Source organism: Phalacrocorax carbo, chromosome 7, assembly GCF_963921805.1.
Source record: "Phalacrocorax carbo chromosome 7, bPhaCar2.1, whole genome shotgun sequence".
NCBI lineage: Eukaryota > Metazoa > Chordata > Aves > Suliformes > Phalacrocoracidae > Phalacrocorax > Phalacrocorax carbo.
Window position 1 is genome coordinate 22,999,614 of NC_087519.1, and position 20,336 is coordinate 23,019,949.

At 39.0% G+C, this 20,336-nt stretch overlaps 1 protein-coding gene across 1 annotated transcript in view; it reads right to left on the reverse strand.

Annotated features, from left to right (window-relative positions):
* Positions 1 to 20,336, reverse strand: part of NEO1 (neogenin 1) — a 209,046-nt gene that overhangs the window by 19,024 nt on the left and 169,686 nt on the right. The window contains exons 12-19 of the mRNA XM_064455827.1: positions 17,847 to 17,896; positions 16,814 to 16,958; positions 15,341 to 15,451; positions 11,867 to 12,061; positions 10,971 to 11,066; positions 9,607 to 9,830; positions 5,663 to 5,801; positions 2,839 to 2,946 (exon numbers count right to left, since the gene is read on the reverse strand). Coding sequence (XP_064311897.1) covers positions 2,839 to 2,946; positions 5,663 to 5,801; positions 9,607 to 9,830; positions 10,971 to 11,066; positions 11,867 to 12,061; positions 15,341 to 15,451; positions 16,814 to 16,958; positions 17,847 to 17,896 — 1,068 coding nt within the window. The remainder of the gene's footprint in view (positions 1 to 2,838; positions 2,947 to 5,662; positions 5,802 to 9,606; positions 9,831 to 10,970; positions 11,067 to 11,866; positions 12,062 to 15,340; positions 15,452 to 16,813; positions 16,959 to 17,846; positions 17,897 to 20,336) is intronic.

A 20,336-nucleotide genomic window follows, 5' to 3' on the forward strand; every position in this document is an offset into this window, starting at 1 on the left:
TGCATAGCTAAATGATTGAGGGTTTTCTGAAAGTGTGTTCTTATTTTTTCAAAGACTAAGAATGCATTCAAATACTAGACAGCCTTCCCATCTTAAATTTTAAACTGTTCACAAGTAAATGTTAAGAGGGGAAAAAAGTAATTTAAAACATGAAAATTATTTTTGACTATAGTTCACTGAGTATGGACAAATTCCTCACTTCCATCTCTTTGCCTGGTCATAGATCAAATAATGTAAAGTAACATAAAGCTGTTTTGATAATCACATCCTCAAAGTATTAATACAGAAAATAGTTAACCTTAAAGCAACAAAACATTCTCATGCACAGCTGAAGAACATGTGTTCAGTAGTTTATTATTTTCTAGTTTATTAACAAAGATGACAATAATCTGAAGAGAACTGAATTTACCTTGCATGGCACAGAAAAAAAAGGCGCAGAAAGAGCTTACGTTCTGGTATTAAAATATGCTGCAATTACAAGCCAATACAAAGTAAAAGCTTTGTAACTTTTCAATATAAGAAACAGAGCCCCAGCAGGAAATAAATACTTGTACCAATATGGAGCTGCGTCATCAGCTGCTTCATGCACAAATGAAGCAGCTTCTCTTGCCCCACAGACCGCCAGTAAGGAAGGGGAAAAGTTCTCCAGAGTGACTTCCACTTCTTTTAACCAACTGAAAATACTGCTGATACCTCAAATTCACATAATTCAGTCACCAGCATGGCATGGAGGGTGGTGCTTGAAACGCCAGTTGTAGGCCTGGCATGCTTAATTTCTTCCCTCGGTGACACATTTAACTACTGGGGAGCGCATTTAATCATTTCTACTTGTACAGGTCACAGAGCAACATATCTGTAACTTGCCTAAGAAGGGGCAAGATATCTATATATAGAGTGACAGTTAAAAGCACTATATATAGTACAGTGGCACGAGGCTACCGAGTTCACTCATGACTGGACTAATTAGTCAGCAACGACAACGATGCACAAGCATCTGGAATCCAGACTAGCACAGTTCAGTACTTCACATCCATCCTATCCACATCAAAAGGAGATCAGAGCTGAGAAGACAAGCATTCCACAGCCATGCTATCCAGTGCACAGAATGATATCATCACTTAGTTTTTACAGCATTACTTAATGCACAGAATGAACTGAGTGGAGTTAATGAATAATTACTGGAGCAATAAGCTGCTTCTCCCGCTAGCAGTGGCTCTTCCCACCAGAGGGCACTCGGCCCACATGTCCCTGAAAACTCCTGCCTTGTTCTCCTGGCAAATTGAGTCTAATGTTTGGTGGACTCAGACTCACCACAGAATGATTTATTTTATTTTCCTTTTTAGCCATCAACTGCTGCTTATGCAAAAACTAATAAATGCTCTATGTTTTCATTCAACATGTATGAATAAATGTAGGGTTCTCCTTCACAGTATAGGCAATGCAAGGAAATTTTTTACGTGGAAAATTGAATGCATATAATAATTTTGCTCATCACACTGTGCAAGTAAATGCTGATCTCTCTGTACATTTTTTTCCCTCTCATGTATGCCCTTGATGTAAGATGACAGGCTTATCTTTTCAAGAGCATATATAACCTGGGGATATTTCTGCCTTACGTTTCACACCTGACAATGACCCTCCCTGACCACTAGCAACCAAGTCCTTTAACTTGGTTAAAGGCCTTTGTTTCTCCAGTCAAGCCTTCTTTATCATATAGAGGAAATATCTTGTTGATAACAAAATAACGCAGAATTGGCTTTCTAGCCAATACAAAAAAATCTATATGCACCACATTTAAACAGCTATGTGCATGCAGAGACATACACAAATGGCTCAGACAGGCATTCTGGCACAGAGTAACCCCTCTGGCCCTCTTGTTTTAGCACTGACACCAGAAAGACAGCGTATCTGTTACAGCTACGCTGTCTTACGTGCAGCCTTTGGGCTGCATGCATAGCACCGCTTTGCCTTTCAGGGGTCTTTCTTACAGCTTACTTAAAAGTTTATTGTAATTACTAAAGGTTAAGAGTCTCCAATATTCTGCCTTTTCAGAGATATCTAATTAGTTTTGGTCTCCTGTCTAGAACCGGGGCTACAGTACTGCCTGAGCAGATGGCAGTTGGTGACAGGTTTCAAAGGCTTGATTCTGCACCACAGTTAATTCTGAGAACAAAAGCAAAATCATACACTACAAACTATATACCAAAAAAATCTGCTTTAAGCTTAAAGCCTGTGGGAAAAAGGGGAAGATTGAAATGAATTATATCAAAAAGCCTTTAGAAATGAAAATCCAAACAAATTGCAGAAAGGAAACAGTACTTACTATTTTCTGTCAAATGATTTATCCTTCGTGAAAGTGATGCAGTTACAAAGGCAAATAACAGTTTACTCCTAATGATTATGTCAGGGAACTAATGCACTGACTTTAAGTCTATTCTGTGCCACAAAAATGACACAAAGATGACAGAGCACTGGGATGGCATCTTCTAAATAAATACTGACGGCCCAGAGGCATTATAGATGTATTTCTGGAGGCATGCTATTAGAAGAGCACAAGCTGATGAAGGCAAAGGTTATCAAGATATTTAAACTTTCAATTATTTTTCTGGTTAGATTCCAATTTCACACTGCAGTTAGTTTATATCTTAATATATTTTCACAAGGTACAAAAGTAAATAATTAATCTGAGCTACTAAAAAGATTGAGAGAGAAGATATAGACCTCTTGGTTAGCTCTAGGCCAAATTAAGTACAGAACGTGTTCATATAGCTATGCAGATTATATTCTGCTGTTAATGAGGCATCTTATATCTGCCTTTATTGCTCATGCAAACTGCACCTGTAATTTTGCCATTGGCTTCGGATGGAGGCTGCCAGTTAACAATTATTGTCCGAGGTTTCCCCTCTTTGCTCACCACAGTCACGTCTTTGGGAGGAGAAGTAGGAACTGCAAAGAAATAAAAACCAAACTGTAAGAAACAGGTTGCACAGTTTCACCGGATGTAAACATGTAACCTCAGCACCTTTGCTTTTTCTTCGTTTTACCATTGACAAAAGGCACATGTGATAATAAAAGCTCTGACTGTTCAATCTTCAAATAAATCTACTATCTAGTGTAGCGGTCTTACTGAGTTACTCCATTCAACTGGCAAATGCCATCTGGCATGCAGCACCTCCTTTCCGTAAGGAGTTACCCACTTCTAAAGCACTTCTGTCAACAGATGCTGCAATTCATGACTCAGTGAGTCCACATGTCTTCAAAAACATGGCATGTTTGTATGACTAACAATCAGGGTCAACGACTTCTAACCTGCATTTCTTCGGTCATCAGAAAAATTACATGTGAAATGAATATATTTTATAAGCACAGGCATATCAAGTACCTCCGTATTTTCAGGTTTATGGTGGGACCAAGACCTAGTAACGCCCATTTGCCACTTAAATCTGAATCAGCAAAGTAAATCAGCAACAGATATTTAGAATCATATTCCATAATTGCTGATTTACTTTACTGAAGAATTATTTCTAAGCTGCAAGGAAATCTGCACCACAGAAGCATTTGAAATCCAGAAATATTTGCTGAACACAATTGTCCAACCTTTTTCCTTGAGTTGCAAGAGAGCAAGACTGGGAGAAAGAAAGCAGGAGAGAGAGCTTCCTTCTCCCACCAGCCTCCTCCTGCCTAAAGTTCAGGAAATGGCACAAGTTGCTCCAGTGGAAGACTGAAATCTGAGACCCTTCTCGCTGTGAACTAAAATACCCAGCTGGGGCTTAGATTAATGGCTTTCAAATGCACAGAGCCAATGTCTCCAAAGGTGCATTAACCAGCCACAGTTTGCAATGAGACATTATGAAAAACATGAGACTTCTAATGAGGTAACTTTTAGCAAAGTAAATCCGCCTTGGATGTTCAATACTAGAATAGTAATATTTAGTGCTTACACAGTGCTTTCTGCATTTGAAGAGCTTTACACATATTACCTATTAGAAATTACTCTGTCCATCCTCTGAGATGGCTACCTATTATCCCTGAGCAGAAAAATAGTTGGAAACTAGGGACAGCAAAAGCTCAAGAGTTACTGTAACTGTTATCCAAATATTTAAAAACATGCTCAACAGAAATGTACAGACAAAGCACAATTCAAGGCCCTACAGCAAGCTTCAGAGGAGAAAAAAAAAACCCCAACACACAAAAAAACCCCACAGAACTAGCCCTCAAGAGATTACTAATTCACAGACCAACACTGAACCCAGTATCCCGTATTTTTCTTCAGCATTAGCTGAGGAGCAAGTCCTATACAATGCTGCTACTCATGAGTATTCAAAAATAGTGAGTCACACACTCAGGAATTTGGCGAGTAATATAAATCACAAGATCTGTTATGAGAAAATAAATTTAGCCTTTTTTGTTTTTTCATTTGCTTCTTAGTTCCCAAGCTTTTAGGTCATATTTGCAAATACTCTTTACAACCACCGCAACTAGAATTTTATTTTCTATTTAAATGAAATGAGACCGCCTCTGGCTTGCCTTTGCCCCTGTACCTTTTGTGTTTCAAAATCTAAAAACTTTGTGCAACTTCCCCCGTCCCTGCTCTTGGCGTAGAGTTACAGATGAGAATTGTATGTGTGTCAGCAAAAATCGAAAAAACCAAAACTGTTTTAACATGGGATGGGCATAAAAATTGGGATGGGAAAGGAACCTCAGTCCAGACCTGTGCTGTCAGAAGGGCAGCTGACTCCACATCATGGAGTTCCCACCAAAAACTATAACAACTGAAGCTCACAGAGGGTTTATGGGAGTTCAGAGTAAGATAGAGGCTTTCTGATTTTACCCTGGCTTTATTTTTTCTTATGCCTTGTTATAGAATATTTGGATCATCTCACCAATTCTTTGCATGCTTGTTTTTTTTGCTGTATTTTAATTTACCATGAGAACTGCAGGGTAATTTGGATAGGCTCTCTTGTCCTTACTGTTCAAACCGACAAACCTAAGCACAAGCAGCAGTAAATTTAATTGCACATTTAACACCGCAGGATAAAAAGAGCTAATGAGGGACAGGTCCTGGACCTCACAGTTACTCAGTGGGCCCAGGTTTCTCCCAGTAGCTACAAACTCTTTTCTGTTGTGTACTTTGAGAGCGTGTCACACTGACAGCACTGCAATGGCAATTCCTGCTGAAGAACACGAGTGTAGGTCTGATTTGGATCTACCTTCTCCCGGTTTCTACTGGGATTTTTTTTTTTTTACTCATTTGCCTCATGCACTCCCTCACTCTGTAATAATTATCATAATTATAGCAAATACTAATTATAATTTGCTAAACTATTTTCTTTGTATTTACTATTAATGTGCTAATTCTGAGCTGTTTCAAACGTACGCTTCTTTATTCTCTCCTGTCTGTGAACTGTGGTACATTATTCATGACTTCTCTGTAATTTGATGTAAATTCTTTTGCATGCAATCATCCCTTTGAATTTTGAAGTATGTTGTTGTTTTTTAATCAGAATTTCTGACTAAGCTGTAAAGAAAAGAAGCCCCCACCAAGCATTCATCAGCATAATCATTTTAAATACATGCTTTCCCTCCTCCAGAATTCTGGCAGACCTGACTTTATTCATCCCATCAGGAGCGTTCACCCTTCCAGAAAGACATGAAGGAGTACCTAATTCAAAAGTTGTTCCGTGTGCTGTCATACTCCAAGTACTTGATCTTCGACCTTTGGTCACCATCACGGAGAATTCATACAAGGTATTTGGTTTTAACCCAGTCACTAAATAGCTCAAAGTGGTTGCATTTGCAGTCTGAAAGAAAAACAAAGTGTCAGTAACTTCTGAACTGAAAACCATCGATCGCCAGCTCTCAAACACCCTTGTCTCAGGTAAGTGCTTAGAACAGATTAGCATCGCTGGTCATTAATTCTGTAATGTTTTTGCTCTGTCGTGCAAATTCATTAATCAAGTATTAGTGTGCAGTTGTATTATCCTAAACCAGAAATTCTTTCTGCAATCAGAAGAGCATTTAATAGCAGTCGATTATAAATTTTAAAAAAGCAATACAAGATCCAGGGCACACTTGTTATGCAGCAGGCTAAATCACCGTCTACTTGGGGGGTTTAATTTACAGCATTTCATTAACTGATCTGGCTAGGGAAAACAATGGAGTGCGGCTAACAATAACAGTCGTCCCTGAAATCTGTATCTGTCTTCGAAATTCCTGTTAGAACTTTCAGTAAATTTTTAACACACTAGAAAAAAAATATTCAACTGAAAGTACAGGTACTGAGAGACTTGAAGACAATGAAGCTTTATCAATATGTAGATATTTTTCAGAAAAAAATGGTTATCTAGGATCACACAGTGAAACCACGTGGTTTGTGACTCAGCCATTTAGGTAGCATTTTCAACCTTTAAGTTAAAGTATCTGATATTTGTTATACATGACGAACAGACACGAAGTGCTTGAGGCCTACGGGGAAAAAACAATACATCCTCACATACGTATATTCCTTACCTTGACCTACAGCGATCTAAACACAGAATTAGAGAGTTAGTTATTTTAGTACTTGACAGGGACGTACAACTGTGTTAATAACTATTGCCTTCAGAAAACAACTGTTTTTAGCTAATTCTTTTTCAAGGAAAAGGCCATCTATGTTCCTTGAAGACTCCATGAATAACATAGTCCAAATTCTGCAGAGAAACCCCCTATTTCTCCAATATCAAAGACAGCTTTTTTGTTACACCAGGTGAAAGTTAAAAAAAACTGAAGCCAAGTGATACTTAGATTCGTACACAGTATTTTGCTTGTTCACAGATGTGCATTTTGCCAGTTAGCCATCACAGAGCTGGACAGAGAATCAAGACATCATAAACCTAATTAAAATCAACTCCTCCTCTACTTTTAAAGGTTTACTTGATACAAAACTCAGTGTAGTTTCAAAGTAAATGCAACTGTGGCTGAATGGTTCAAATATTTAAGCATGGGGCAGGACAGTTCTTAACACTAGTTCACTGACAAAGCTTGATTGAGCACAACCTCCCCAGTACGAACATGAAGCCACATGTTCAGAAGAGCTTTTCATCAGCTCTCAAAGTGCCAAGTAACATTGTCTCCCGGCTCTTCGCAGTGTGTCTCAGGGACATCAGGAAATAGCTGATGCTCCAGTAGAAGCTGCAAAGACCTTTGGCCTGGACAATTATGTACCAACAGGGAGAAATCTTTTCGTAGCATCCTGCATTACAACCTCACTTACCCTGAGAAGTACACTGTTTCTCTTCCTCTCCAGAATACCTATGGAAATTCCTAACACCACTGATGCATTCAATTCTGTTTATAGTCCATTTTTGCCCCTAGCTGCAGTCATATGTGGCAGCTGGAGTCCCTTTTACAGGCGCAAGTTATATTTTTCATCTATGGCTTTGAAAATGGTATCTTTTGCTTTCACTGCACATCGTATTGGATGTAAATGACAAATGAAAGGCTAAATTGGAGCGTCACACTCCTCTGCTTTCTTCATTTTTTAACACCACTTACTGTTTTTGAGATCTCAGCGTATCCCATGGTACAAAACCCTGCTCACCTACTAGAAATAAGCTTCATAAATATTACCCTGTAAAATTTATTTTTCTTTTACACAGTTCTAAAAGATCTAAGTTAAGATTTAATATTTTAGCTTATGCTTGAGAGCACACTGATAAATCACAGGTAGCCTGCAAGTGGTGCAGGTCTGCTCCACCTCCAAAGGTTCTTTGAAAAAACGCGCTCTGATCAGCTTTAGTGGAACTGCACAGTTCAAAGCACGGCAGAGTATTTTAGATTCAGGAACTGTACCACATCTGTTCCTCTGTTTATATGCTCTAGATTGACACAACTCCTATACAAAATCAAGAAAGTAAGGCTCCTTGAGATGGAATCTCTTCACCTGTATTTGAAGCCTCTTCTTTAATAAGAGTTTGTGAATGTCAGCATAGAATGGGGGAGCAAACATAGAAAATGTGAATGAACTATACCAACATCCAATTTTCTGACGAGAGGGATGGATGAAGCAATGCTGGTTTGAACAGATGTAGCTTTGGATAGCAGAGAACTGACACAGAGAGATTTCTCTGTGCATGGCTGCATAACGAAGAAGCTTCAACGCAGCTGGGTGAACGGCCTCAAACCATGCAATAAATAACAAAGCTGGTAGCGATGGCTACGATAAACAATATACTAGCTCATACTTAATTAAATTGTTACCAAAAACTGGACTGAAATGCAGCAGCTAATTGAACAGCACTGCTGAAAAGAGGTTTTGCCTTTCTTAAAATTATCAATTCTTATTGTAGGTTCAGAATTCATGATTGAAACAAAGAAAGAAAAGCAGGACGTGAGGTGTTTGGAGGCAAACACCATGGGTTAAAAATTAAAGCAAATGTTCTCAAACTTACATCCTTTTAGGCAAATGCTTTTTACAATAAGCAATTATGAGCTCTATTCCATCATTACAAATCATTTTCATCCACAATAAAACTACTTGAGCACTGGCCACCAGCACCGAGAACGGTGGGACTATTTCATTTACCAGTGAGGGTGGGGTTTTTTTAAGCATTTAACTGATCAAACTGCAGCATTATATAAATCACTCCTGAGACATCCTCTGCACATGACTCAGGAATGTGCGTTCATAAATAACTTGCCTTTAGAGGAAGAACACACATCTTTTCATTTCAATTTAAAAATAAAAAATCTGGCTTGTAACAAGATTGCTCTGTAGGAGCATAAAGGGAGCTCCACTAGCTGGATATTTTAACAACCATTTCCTTTGGGTCTCATTTCAAATGTGAAACTTGCAGTCAGCATTTTGGAGGCCTCCAGATAACTCTGAAAATTAAAAAACAAAAATCCAAACTAATAAACTGAACCCCAAAGCTAGTGTCCAAATCAAAACAGTAGATGAAAATCACGGAAGGCAGGAACATCATGAAGTTATTGTTATATATTTTGGACCCATTCAGTTCCCAAAGGAAAGGTTCACTATCAACTTCCTATGAACAGAAAAGGTTGTAAAAGGAAACTTAAAACCATCAGGGTAAATATTTTCCCTGCATGACTCACCCCACAAATTCAGGTTCTTCTGCTAACTAGAGAGAAGCCATTAGTAACACATACATTACTAATACATTATTGGCTCCTCTAAAGGTAAGCCCACATCTGTCATACAAAACGATCATCTTAGGGTGAAGCAGAAAGGATAACACTGTCACCGTGTCCACGGTTCCACAGCAGAACATAACTCTGGAAGCATCTACCTCCCCCCCACGCCGAGCCAGCTCTTCCATTCACTCACACACAACACCCCGTCTCAATCTTTCACACACATAAGCAAAAAAGACCACAAAACCAACGGCTCCCATAACATCCAGAAGAGTCTTTGCAGCGGTGGTTTAACTGAGCAGCACTGATGTACTGAGCAGTCCAGGCATCTCAAACGGAACCAGGCACACCTCCATACCATTTTCTAAGCGCTTGCCTTTACTCTCAGCTTTCACTTAACCCTGACTTGAACATGAAACAACTTCTCACTGAAATAACACAGCTGTGTTAGTGTTGTTGAAACTCCAATACCTTGTACTTCGTATTTGCAGGAATATTGGTTTTCCAGCGAACTGTGTAGTAGCGAGCATCTGTGATCTTCTGGTTCTTCGGCAGAGAGTTGTCTGCCCAAGTGATCCGTATGGTGTCATGGCTCAGAATGGAAGCCTGAACTCCCACCGGTGGCATCATGGGAGATGGATCTGGCACTGGAGTGTATGGAGCATTAATAACAAACAAATCAACCTCGGAAGTGTCTAGGGAATTGATGGGTAAAAAGTTGTGTATTATAATTAAAAAGGGAGAAGGTGGCATTTTAATGTAAACAAAAAACAAAAAAGGGGAAATGCAGGGTTGTACAATGAAATGAAAGGTGAGAAATGGAGAAAAAGAGAGAAAAGCCAGAGTTAATAGGTGACATAAGACTGGCTAATAAAATTACTCTTGCATCACGTTGGCTTCTTAAGACATTAAGACAACATACAATATATACATATCTAATTGTATTAGTGTTCAGTGCATTCAACCATGGCCTAAGAACACCAAACATACAGTAATTTTATTTGCTGCGATGTCTACTGATTCCTCTTCCAGAAAATAATGAGGAGGAAAGAGCTGGACAAATTCTAGATGGGTAAATGCCACTGTGTAAGAGTTACAGGGACCTCCCATCACCTTTTAAAGAATGTTAATGGCAATCGAGTTCCAAATATCACACAAATTTGCAGTAACTGAAGAAACTGCAATTCCAATGTCCTCTAGAAAACCTGTAAGAATTCCTGCTCTTCAGAGACTAAACCAAACAGAAGTGTTAACATCTGCACAAAATAGCGAAGTCAACAGTCTAGTAGGGAGCACAGTGAGCCATAGCATAGCAATAGGTCACTTGCAAACAAGTTTCTCTACTTGAAAGCTTTTATTAATGGATTACAAGACAAAAAAAGAATTGCTAAGAACTTGTTTAGTGCAAGTAACTGCAGACTGAGACTTAGATAAAGAAAATGTAGGCATCATGTTCAAAATCTCAGTGCAAAACACAAAAAAAAACCCTATACTTTTCCATAAAGAACAAAATAAGGGCAATACCTTCAGAATTGCACCCACACAATTTGTGCTAATGTAATGGTAATTTTTTGACTAAGAACAACTATAAGTACTTGAAAGACAAGTTTTGTAATTTAAAAATGAAACCTATTTAAGTTGGTTTATTAAATGGATGAAACATGCAAGGCAATCACTGAAACAGTAAGGCCAATCAGTTGAAGAAATGGAGCATACTTGATGACACTGAAAAACACCACTCTTATATTACATATCATCACGTTTTCAGCTGTTGTGCAGAGTCGTGTTAACAACTTCCAGCTGTCCATAACTTCAAAGCAGCCCCTCGCCTTTACCTGAGTGAGGCCTGGTCACTGCGCTCTCGTAGAGAGGGATTCCTTCACCAACGTTGTTGAATGCTTTCAGAGTTATGACATAGTGAGAGCTTGGGTCTGAAGGGGAAAAAAATATATGTGTTTAGTGCAAACTGTTAGCAAATCCTATTTTCTGCTTCTCCATTTTCTTTGTCCAGTATTCTATTTTTTAACTGAAAAACATAACTAGACTAAATTTGAATTGAGAAACTCCATACAGACCACCTTCTAGCGGTCAGTAGTTCTCATACAGCAGAAGTCTATAGTCACAGCAAATCTACTTTAAGTACAGTCAAAATAGTAGCATGGAAAAACATTTTAAAATTAACACTTTAAGTTGCCCTACGATAATACTATCCAAATCTCCAGTTTTGTGGAATTTCCCAATAGCACACGATGCTAATATTTGCTTTCAGGCTATCTTACCTACCACAGAGAGTTCTGTGGAGGAGCAGTTCTATATTTTTCTTTTAAAGTAGATGCCACTGAGCCTTGGTGACATTTTAGCTTCCTTTTTGCCTGAAGCCACCTGTTCCGCAGCTCCAGAAGGAGAACAAGGGAATGATGCTCAGCATGAAAGTTTTTCTAATAACCATTGAAGGAAAAACATCAAATCAAAATGCACTATGCTTCAAACTCGGTGAATTTTGGATTCTGAGTTTGGTTTTTTTTTTTTTACTCTTCTGCCTCTTTCTCTGTCAGCACAAAATTGAGATTATTTGTACTTTATCGACAGTTTGGCATCCACTGTAATATCAAATACAGAAAAAGATCCTCTTACAAACATGTGCGTAGTTTTATTTATTTATAATACCATAATTAGAAAACAGCAACAGAAATGAGAGGTAAAACTCGGGCACTGCTGTTAATTCACTTACCTAAGTTTTCAATGGTGTAGTATCTTTGTTTATAGTCCACCTTGATTGTCTGTGCGTGAGGGCTGCCAATGCCATACCCTATAGCATAGCCCCTCACCACAATGTTCTGGTTTTCAGGTGGAGTCCAGCTTACTACGATACTGGTGACAAGTGGACGGACATGTAAGGAGCTTGGAACTTCAGGAACGCGAGTTTCTGTTAACGAAAAACAATGGATTTAAAAGACTTGTCTTAAATAAAGATAATTACATGAAGAGCTGTGAGCCAGTAAGGTCAAATGTAGCACGTCTACTCTGCGTCTGTACTGAAATGAGCACGCTCCAAAGGAGAGCACTTTATTGTACAAGGGAGAGCAAAGAACTCTAATAAGCAGAAGAAAATTAACACAGTTTTGTATACAAATATATTTTAAGAGATCCTCTTATTAAAAAAAAGGACAGTCATACTGAAGAAAATATTAGAAGTGCTTCAAGGCAGACTTTTTTGATGTTTGTGTGTGTTCTTTCCAGTTTGTTATCTTTCAAAATACGCATTAATTTTATCACGTCCTTCCCCTCCACAAAGCAATCTACTTTTAGTTCCATCGTATTACTTACTTGTGGGCATTAAAATAATAATATTGAAAAACACTGATGATAGAAAGGTTCTGGAGCTCATTGTTGGATTAAGTAGAATATTCCAAAGCTCTAAGAATTGTCAGTAAACTGGATATTGCACATGCTGCAAAGGTTTCTTGTGAGTTGTCTTACACTTGTCACTGTTTAAATTCTTGAGTCTCTCTAACATAGTTCACAAAATATATGCAGAGACTACACAACCATACCAGGGACTCAAAAAATACTCAGAGTCTGTATCAATCACTTGAATCCTAACCCCGACACGCAACACAAATCTAGTCACCACCCAACAGAGATGGAATTTGGATCCTCAAGAACAGGATTTCCACAATTTGTCACTGTAATCTCCCAATAATTTTACTAAAAGGATTTTCCCCCAACGTTGATTACAACTGAAAAGCAACCTAAAAGCACAACTGTACATACTAACGTCCATACCTTTATTTTAACTTCTCAAAAATTAAATAAGTACTTTTGTCAGGCCACTGGAGCCTGCCGTATGTTGACAGCTTATGAATAATTCTGTGCAATAGTAAGCTGCGTTCTCCACTCTAAAATAAAATCAGTTCAGAGAGTTCTGCTTCCTGCAGGGATTTAATTTTAATGAAACATGCTGCATTTATCTAAAGACATTTAATAAAACACCACAACAGGATTATTTGGATCATAATACGCCATTGGCGTGCTAGCTCAGGGAGTTTATAGTCTCCAGCTGACCCAGCTGATCAATTAAAGTTCACAACTATTAAATACAGAAAAGCTACAGAATTGCAAAAAGAGATGACATTTTGAACTGCACAGAAGTTAGTGCAACAGGGATAAACTCTGCCCAATTGTTGAACCTCTTGCATCTGTGCTCCTTGTGGGACTTACACTAACTCTGCAAAATTACACTAAATTGTAAGTCTGGCTCCCAGTCACGTTGATGACACTATAAAGTGAAATATTTTCTGTTTAAATTCAAAAAGCAGCCATGGAATAGAAAGGAATTATGCTGTACATGTCTGTTGAACCTGGAAAATTAAAAGATGAGCTGTAAATACATTTGCATGGTATCAAAATTATCCACATGAGCTTACTAAAGAAAGAAAAGTGAGAGATATGCATCTTTCCAGTACGCACATAGACAAATATCTCATACATGTATGCAGAATGATATGAATACCATGTTACATTGTCCTGACTGTGAATTTTTATTACTTTCCACTATTAAGTGGAAAGAACAAGCGTTAAAAAAAGCTAGATTTCCTGCAAGGATCACAACATTCCAATTTGAAAAAAAAAAGTCAACAAAATCAACGCAGAATTAAAAGGTTCTTTTCTTCTTCCTCCTCCTGCCCTATTTAACCTTAATCCTGATGCTACCGCTCTGGCAAAGGATTGATAACTCTAATTCAAAAGCAGAACACATTTTCATTGCAGTCTAGGGAACTACTGGTTTCCCAAAGCTGCAGGGTTGCATCGTATCCAGTTAGCGGAAGACAGACACACAGATGCATGTCATTTTACCTCCGAAAAGTACTTTTTAATTAACACAAAATCAAATTCTACTGTTAACATAGAGTTAACAGCAACAGAGCAAGAAATAAGACGACAAGTATTAATTTGAGCATCAACTTTGCCTAATACAAAGACTGAAGCATGGGCTCTCAAGGGCTTTAATCAGCTGACTGTTGAGCAGTCTTCCAAAAGTGCAGAGCAAATATTGAAGCTCTTCTATTATTCTGTCTTCCAGCATAACTGAATCTCAAGTTGCAGAGATGTGAAAGACATTACTGGATCCTGCGGCATTAAGCCAGAATGACCTTCCAGCTACTTCAACAAGGCCAAGAGGGAGACTGGCCTGCAAAAAGTGTAAGCTAAGTCGTGTGCGACAGCAGTCACTAAACACTTTTCTGAAACAGGAACAACCTACCCAGAGCCACCAGCTCCATGCAGGCAGTTCCAAAGAGATCTGCCTCAGCCATCATTTAAAAAACAGCACTTTTCTTCATTTTCAATTGCTTTTCAACAGATTCTGGGAGGTGCTCAGTACTGAAAATAAAATCAATTTCCCTTTTCTTCTGAAGTGGGAAGATAACAATTACTGGGGGTTCTCTTTAGAAAAAGAAGCTAAGCAACAACAACAAAATCCAGGAAAAGTATTTTAAGAGAGCATGCTACCCATGAAATACAGCAGTAAGACTGGAAACGTCTAGGGGTGATACAGTGTTTTCCACTGTTTCTTTCCTCCTGTGGCATCTCTCTCACATTCACCAAGGTTTACAACCTCCAGGTCTGCAACCACAGTGCGGGCACTAGTACTACATACTGCAGCAAACAGGACTACATCTAGTGAATCTGCACACGGTATCTCCCAATAAATGTCCAGTCATCGCTCTGAACTCTTCAAGGTCTACTTCAATGATTTCAGCAGCATAACTTAGGTGCTACATAAATACATAATCACTATTTTACTTCCCTCAAGGCAAACAGTCCTCCTACCTCCATTTCATAGCACATAAACCTGGCATAATAAATACGATGAATTTTATTACAATATAAAAATTGAGCCATGATTATTATTATTATTATACCAATCTTATATTGTTATTTAAATACTGAAACACTAACATTGTAATTCATAATTGGGTATTTCTTAGCAGAAAAAACAGGGCTGACTTACAGTACTAGAAAGTGTAGAAGCTGGGTTTAATTTCAAGCCATTTAATTGACATCGCAATAATTTTGTGTTAAAATAGAAATTTATTTCACTTAATAAATAAAGCATATTGTATAATTAGAATACAGTAAAAACAATTGAACAAAATCAGGTTTGCCTTTAAGAAAGGCAGTCTAACTTTTACTATGATCTCACCATCCAGATCACTCTCAAATGTTTCTGCTGATATCCAGTCAGTAGCTGGTCCAGTACCATTAACAGTCAAGGCAGCTACTCGGAAGCTGTATTCTGTACCTCGCTCAAGACCTAAGAGACAAAGAGTATCCAAGATATCAACACAGGGATTCCAGCTGTGAGCACAGGAATCATAGTTCCTAATTAAAATACAGGCATAACCTGAAGGTAAAAAGCCTTTCACCCCACCACTGCCGCTGGAGCATAACATGAAGTTAGGAATGGGAACAGCACTACCCGCAGCGCAGCTCCGGTAAGGAAGCTGACACCAATTAGGGTGTAACAGCAACAGCTAAACTGTGACCGGAGACACCCAGGGCTGTGACACTCTGCAGACTGTCCCTGTGGGCCACTGGAAGAGTCTGTGAGGTACTGTTAGCAGCCAGCTTTAATTTCTGGGTATTAGTAAGTACAGAACCACCCACGTCTGTAACTAAACCTTGGTGTATAAACAGCAAGCGACCAAACTGTGCAAACAGTTTTACTGTATGTAAGAGTGTATAATCAATCATCAAAGCAGTATGAGAATTCACTCAAGTTCTGATACATGGAACTTCTTAAACAGGCTTTGTTGCTGGCAAAAATATACTCTAGTTACAGGCACATATCAACTCCTACTCTGGGAGAAAAATGAAATTTACTGAGTCATAGCTGGAGTTTCTGATAACAAATCAAAACATCCTGTTAAAAAGTACATATTTGTTTTCTAGAGAGGCACAATTTCTTGTCATTTACAGAGATTTTAAAAAGTGAACAAAACACAGTCTTGCTCCTGTTCTCGTGTACTGTTTATTTCTGCTAAACAAAATTCTAGTTCTGGTAACAACATATAAGTTATACTAAGTAATGTACTAGATTGGATTTTTTAAGCATACCAAATAATGAGAGGATATATTACATTCACGCCAGAAAGAAGGAAAAAGGTTGATGTCAGTGAAACTAGATGGGATGATTCGCAACATGCCTGAGGTAAGAAGTTCACAGGACTCTGAGCTGGGCTTGTTGGGGTACATTGCAAGACAGAGCACATCTACACAGTATCCACGTGCAAACCGGGGAAGCTGCCAAACACCCAGCCAGACCGCATTTTTTTGGCATCCTTCTACATATGTTTATTTCTGGCATTTGGGCAGGCACGACAAGCTCAGGACCATCTTATCCATGCAACCCCTGTGCCTTTTATAAAGGTTTTAAAGGACTTGTCCAATCCACTCAGCAAATCAATGGCAAAACTAGGATTAGAAAACAGGTCACTAGACTTCAGTTACCATGAGCCAGACCACACTACCTCATAACCTGCAGGCACTCATTTTAAGCATTTTCATTTTTTTTCTTCCAAGGCAAGAATCTTAGGTAAACATGTCTCTGAGCCTCAGCCCACTAAAAGCACCTAAAAACCCCTTCTGATTATAAACGATGCAAGTAATAGCTCACCTTCAATTAGCTGAAAAAGCTGGGTCCCACCAATGCTCTCTGTTACATCACTCTTGCGGGACACTTTACGGTAGCGAATTTTGTAGCCAGTGATTTGTCCACTGTGTGTCCCTGCAGGAGGAGGCTGCCAGTGTAGCATGATGCTCTGTGGAAGGTAGAAGGTTGTTACAAAGTCATCGCCTCCCAGCAAAAGAAATTACTTTAGTGCTAAAACGTCATGAAACACAAGATAAAAAAAATGCATAGAGAAATCACTGCTTTTTCATATAGCAGAACACAGGCTACCTGTAAAAAGTAAAAAAACATGATTCAGCAGCAGCTGAACATGTGCCTATAGAAGTTCACCTCAAAATGTTTCAATCCTATTAGAGCTTCTGATTCCAATTTCACAAATGGCCCCCTGGGTTTCCCTTTCATTTTCTTCAGGTTAGCTTAAGATACTGTTTACTTGAGGATCTGTAAGAACGGGTATTTTCTCTAAAGGGGAGCAGTTACCTGAACTGTAGCTTTTGTGCAGGAAGTTATTTATTTTTAACCATACAGGCAGTAGAAAAAGGTATTTGGAAAAGGCTTTTTAAAAAATTCTCCCATCATAATCACTGAAGTTGCAATGACTAAATACATAATTTTCCCTTTTGAAGTGCCCAGGGCACCATAAATGTGCGCGTGTGTGCACGCACACTGGAAACAATAGTTAATCATCAGGAACACATTCAAGCTCTGGTGCTTCAGGCTTTTGTGTCTGATTAAAGCTCTTTCATAATTAGCCTCCATGCTTTGGTACATTGCCACTTTGGTGGCAATTTGGTACATTTGGTACAAGCATTCTGTTACGTACGATCCACAACTGGACTGGAGTTTCTAGCGCTTCAAGCCCAATGTTCAGATATTCTCGTGTTGGGCAACTCACACACAAATAGCTGAAAAGCAGCATGGTAGAAAAGAAACCCAAAGCAGCTCTGAATTTTGGTTGATCTGAGACCCACCAACCTTTTGTTTACCTGCTACCAACAGGAAATTCTCCACATCTTACCTTGGAATTCCGTACCTCCAGCGTTAGATTCTGCGGTGGAGCACTGGGGACTGGAAACATTAAAGGAATTACAACTCCAAAATTTCTATATACTGTCTCAGGTACTGTATTTCCATACACAACTACTCTCCCGCTATCATTCATTACCTAAGTACAGACTAGTCTGGCTAGAGACACTATAATAATTAAGTAACTGCAAAATTCTACCAGAGGTACTTTATGACAGACAGTGACCAGCTTAGGAGCTTTGTGTTGAAAATACAAAACCAACAAACTCACTTTTTATTCAGGTCTTCACCTATCACAGGTATCTAAATAAAAAATACACTTACAGGCACTTCCCATAAACTCTAAGGAAAGAGATGACATTCAGTAATTTTCAAAATAAAATCTTTAATTTACATGCTATATTCTAGGAACACACATTTAAAATTCTAGCTGTCATTTTTGTTATCATGATTTTCTGTGACAGGAAAACCTTGGAGGGAACATGTCCCTGGGTGACTGAAGAGGTGAAGTGCATCACAAAGACAGCTTCGGCTTCTAAACCTCCATTCTTCGATAGTTCTTTACCAGCTGTAGCAACTTGCTGGTCACGACAGTCAAAGTCCATTAGTCAAAAAGGCAATGCAAAGAGAGAACCCGAGACCAAGGAAACCCTTGTTCCAGCACTTCAGACTCACAAATATTATCTCAAAGGCACAGATAAGGGTTCCCTGGCAGGAAGGGGAGGCTCCAGCAAAGCACAAGGACAGGGAAGCAGCACAACAGGGCTCCAGACTGGTCCAGCAAATAACGCGCACCAGCCACAACAATACCTACAAAAACACTCACTCCTGAGTGCATAAAGTTAAGGTGGCCCTGGGAAAACTGAAAGGTATGCTGGAGTGTGCTTAAGTAAATACCCCTAAATACCCCTCTCCCACTACCCCACAATGGAAACAGAGACAAGGAGGATTTACGTTTCCTCTCTCTTGCCAACTCAACTGATTCTGAAATCACCAGACGTAGGGATTAAGTGCTATGTCCTTTGAAAAGCAAGAACACCGGTTAAGAGGAGGAAATGAAATAAACGTAAGCTTCCCCCCACCCGCCCCGCCCCTTATTTGTTTTATGCAGTTGGTGCCTACTTTCAGACAACCTAACAATAAGTGGTGGGTTTCTCGAGGACTGATTAATAATTATATGCATATATTGCAAACTTGGTGAAAGACAATCAGCAGGACAGGGGAAAGGATACCCGAGTATAAATATATTCATATACAGATATCTCACCATGTGCACAGTTTGTTTTTATGTCAAAGTAAGCTTAGACTCAGATCAGATTAAGAACTTAACCAGGTCAACAAATAAAATGCATTTCCTATGGGCTGATGCTTCGATAGGAAAGGCATAGCCTGTGGCAAAGGAAGTGCCCTCCATCAGGGTGTGATGCAGACACTACATTTCTAGCTGCGATATGGGATTGCTTCCTATAGATCAGGAAGACCATGAGAAAGCAAGCAGTCCTTATGAGCAGCAAGTAAACCTTGGTTCAAATTGTAATATCTGAAGAGCCCATCCTGCAACAAACCACGGTAACATACATAGATTAGGAGCAAACACCTACATAAAGATGTGGAAGCTTGTTAAAAAGAAGCCAGAGGAAGCTTAGAATGAAATCTCTGCAGGACACATGGAGATTGCTTACAGACACCACAACAAGGAAACACAAGAAGAGAATGTGTATCTTTCATCTGGAAAGATTTGAGAGATTGAAGAGGAGAACAGCACAGTTAAGCAGCAGGGTTATAAGATTCTAAGCAGCAAGACAACATCCTTCAGAAAGCTGTAGCAAATAAATTTCAATAGGTTAAATGTCAAAACGTAAGGTGGGCCAGAAAGTACTTCAGGAAAACTTGAAAATTACATCACAACTCATAAGAAACTCTTCTGCAAACAAATAAGGAGCTGGAAGCCCTTTGGAGAAACTGTACAGTTGGCAGATGGTCAGGGTATGACAGAAAAAGATAAGGCCACACAACTAACATCGTTGCATTTGTACTGAGTGGAAGGAAGACGAGAGTTTCCGTGATACCCTGTAACAGGGACTTTCAGGAACTCTCAAACTGAAGTGTCGAGAGAGGGATTATGGAAGAGTTGGACATAACGAACAGCAGCGTGTGGTCAGGGTTAGATGCTGTTCGCCCAGGATTTCTCAAGGAACTTGGGAATGCAACGGTTGCATGACTTAGAGTTGGCTGTAACCTCTCAAAAGTTCCTCGATACTGTGAGATGGGAAATTTGATGCCAGTAATTAAAAGGTGACCTGTTTGAGAAACTACTGGAAATGTCAAGTGATAAGTCAGAAACCTGGATTAGGCAAATAAACTGAAGCTGCAATAAAGCATGGAATTCATAGATACATGGAGGAATAATAGGTATTTTTCACTTTTTAAAGGCAAATCCTGCTCACAAACCTGCTCTTAAGAAATAAAACAATGAGGGGAA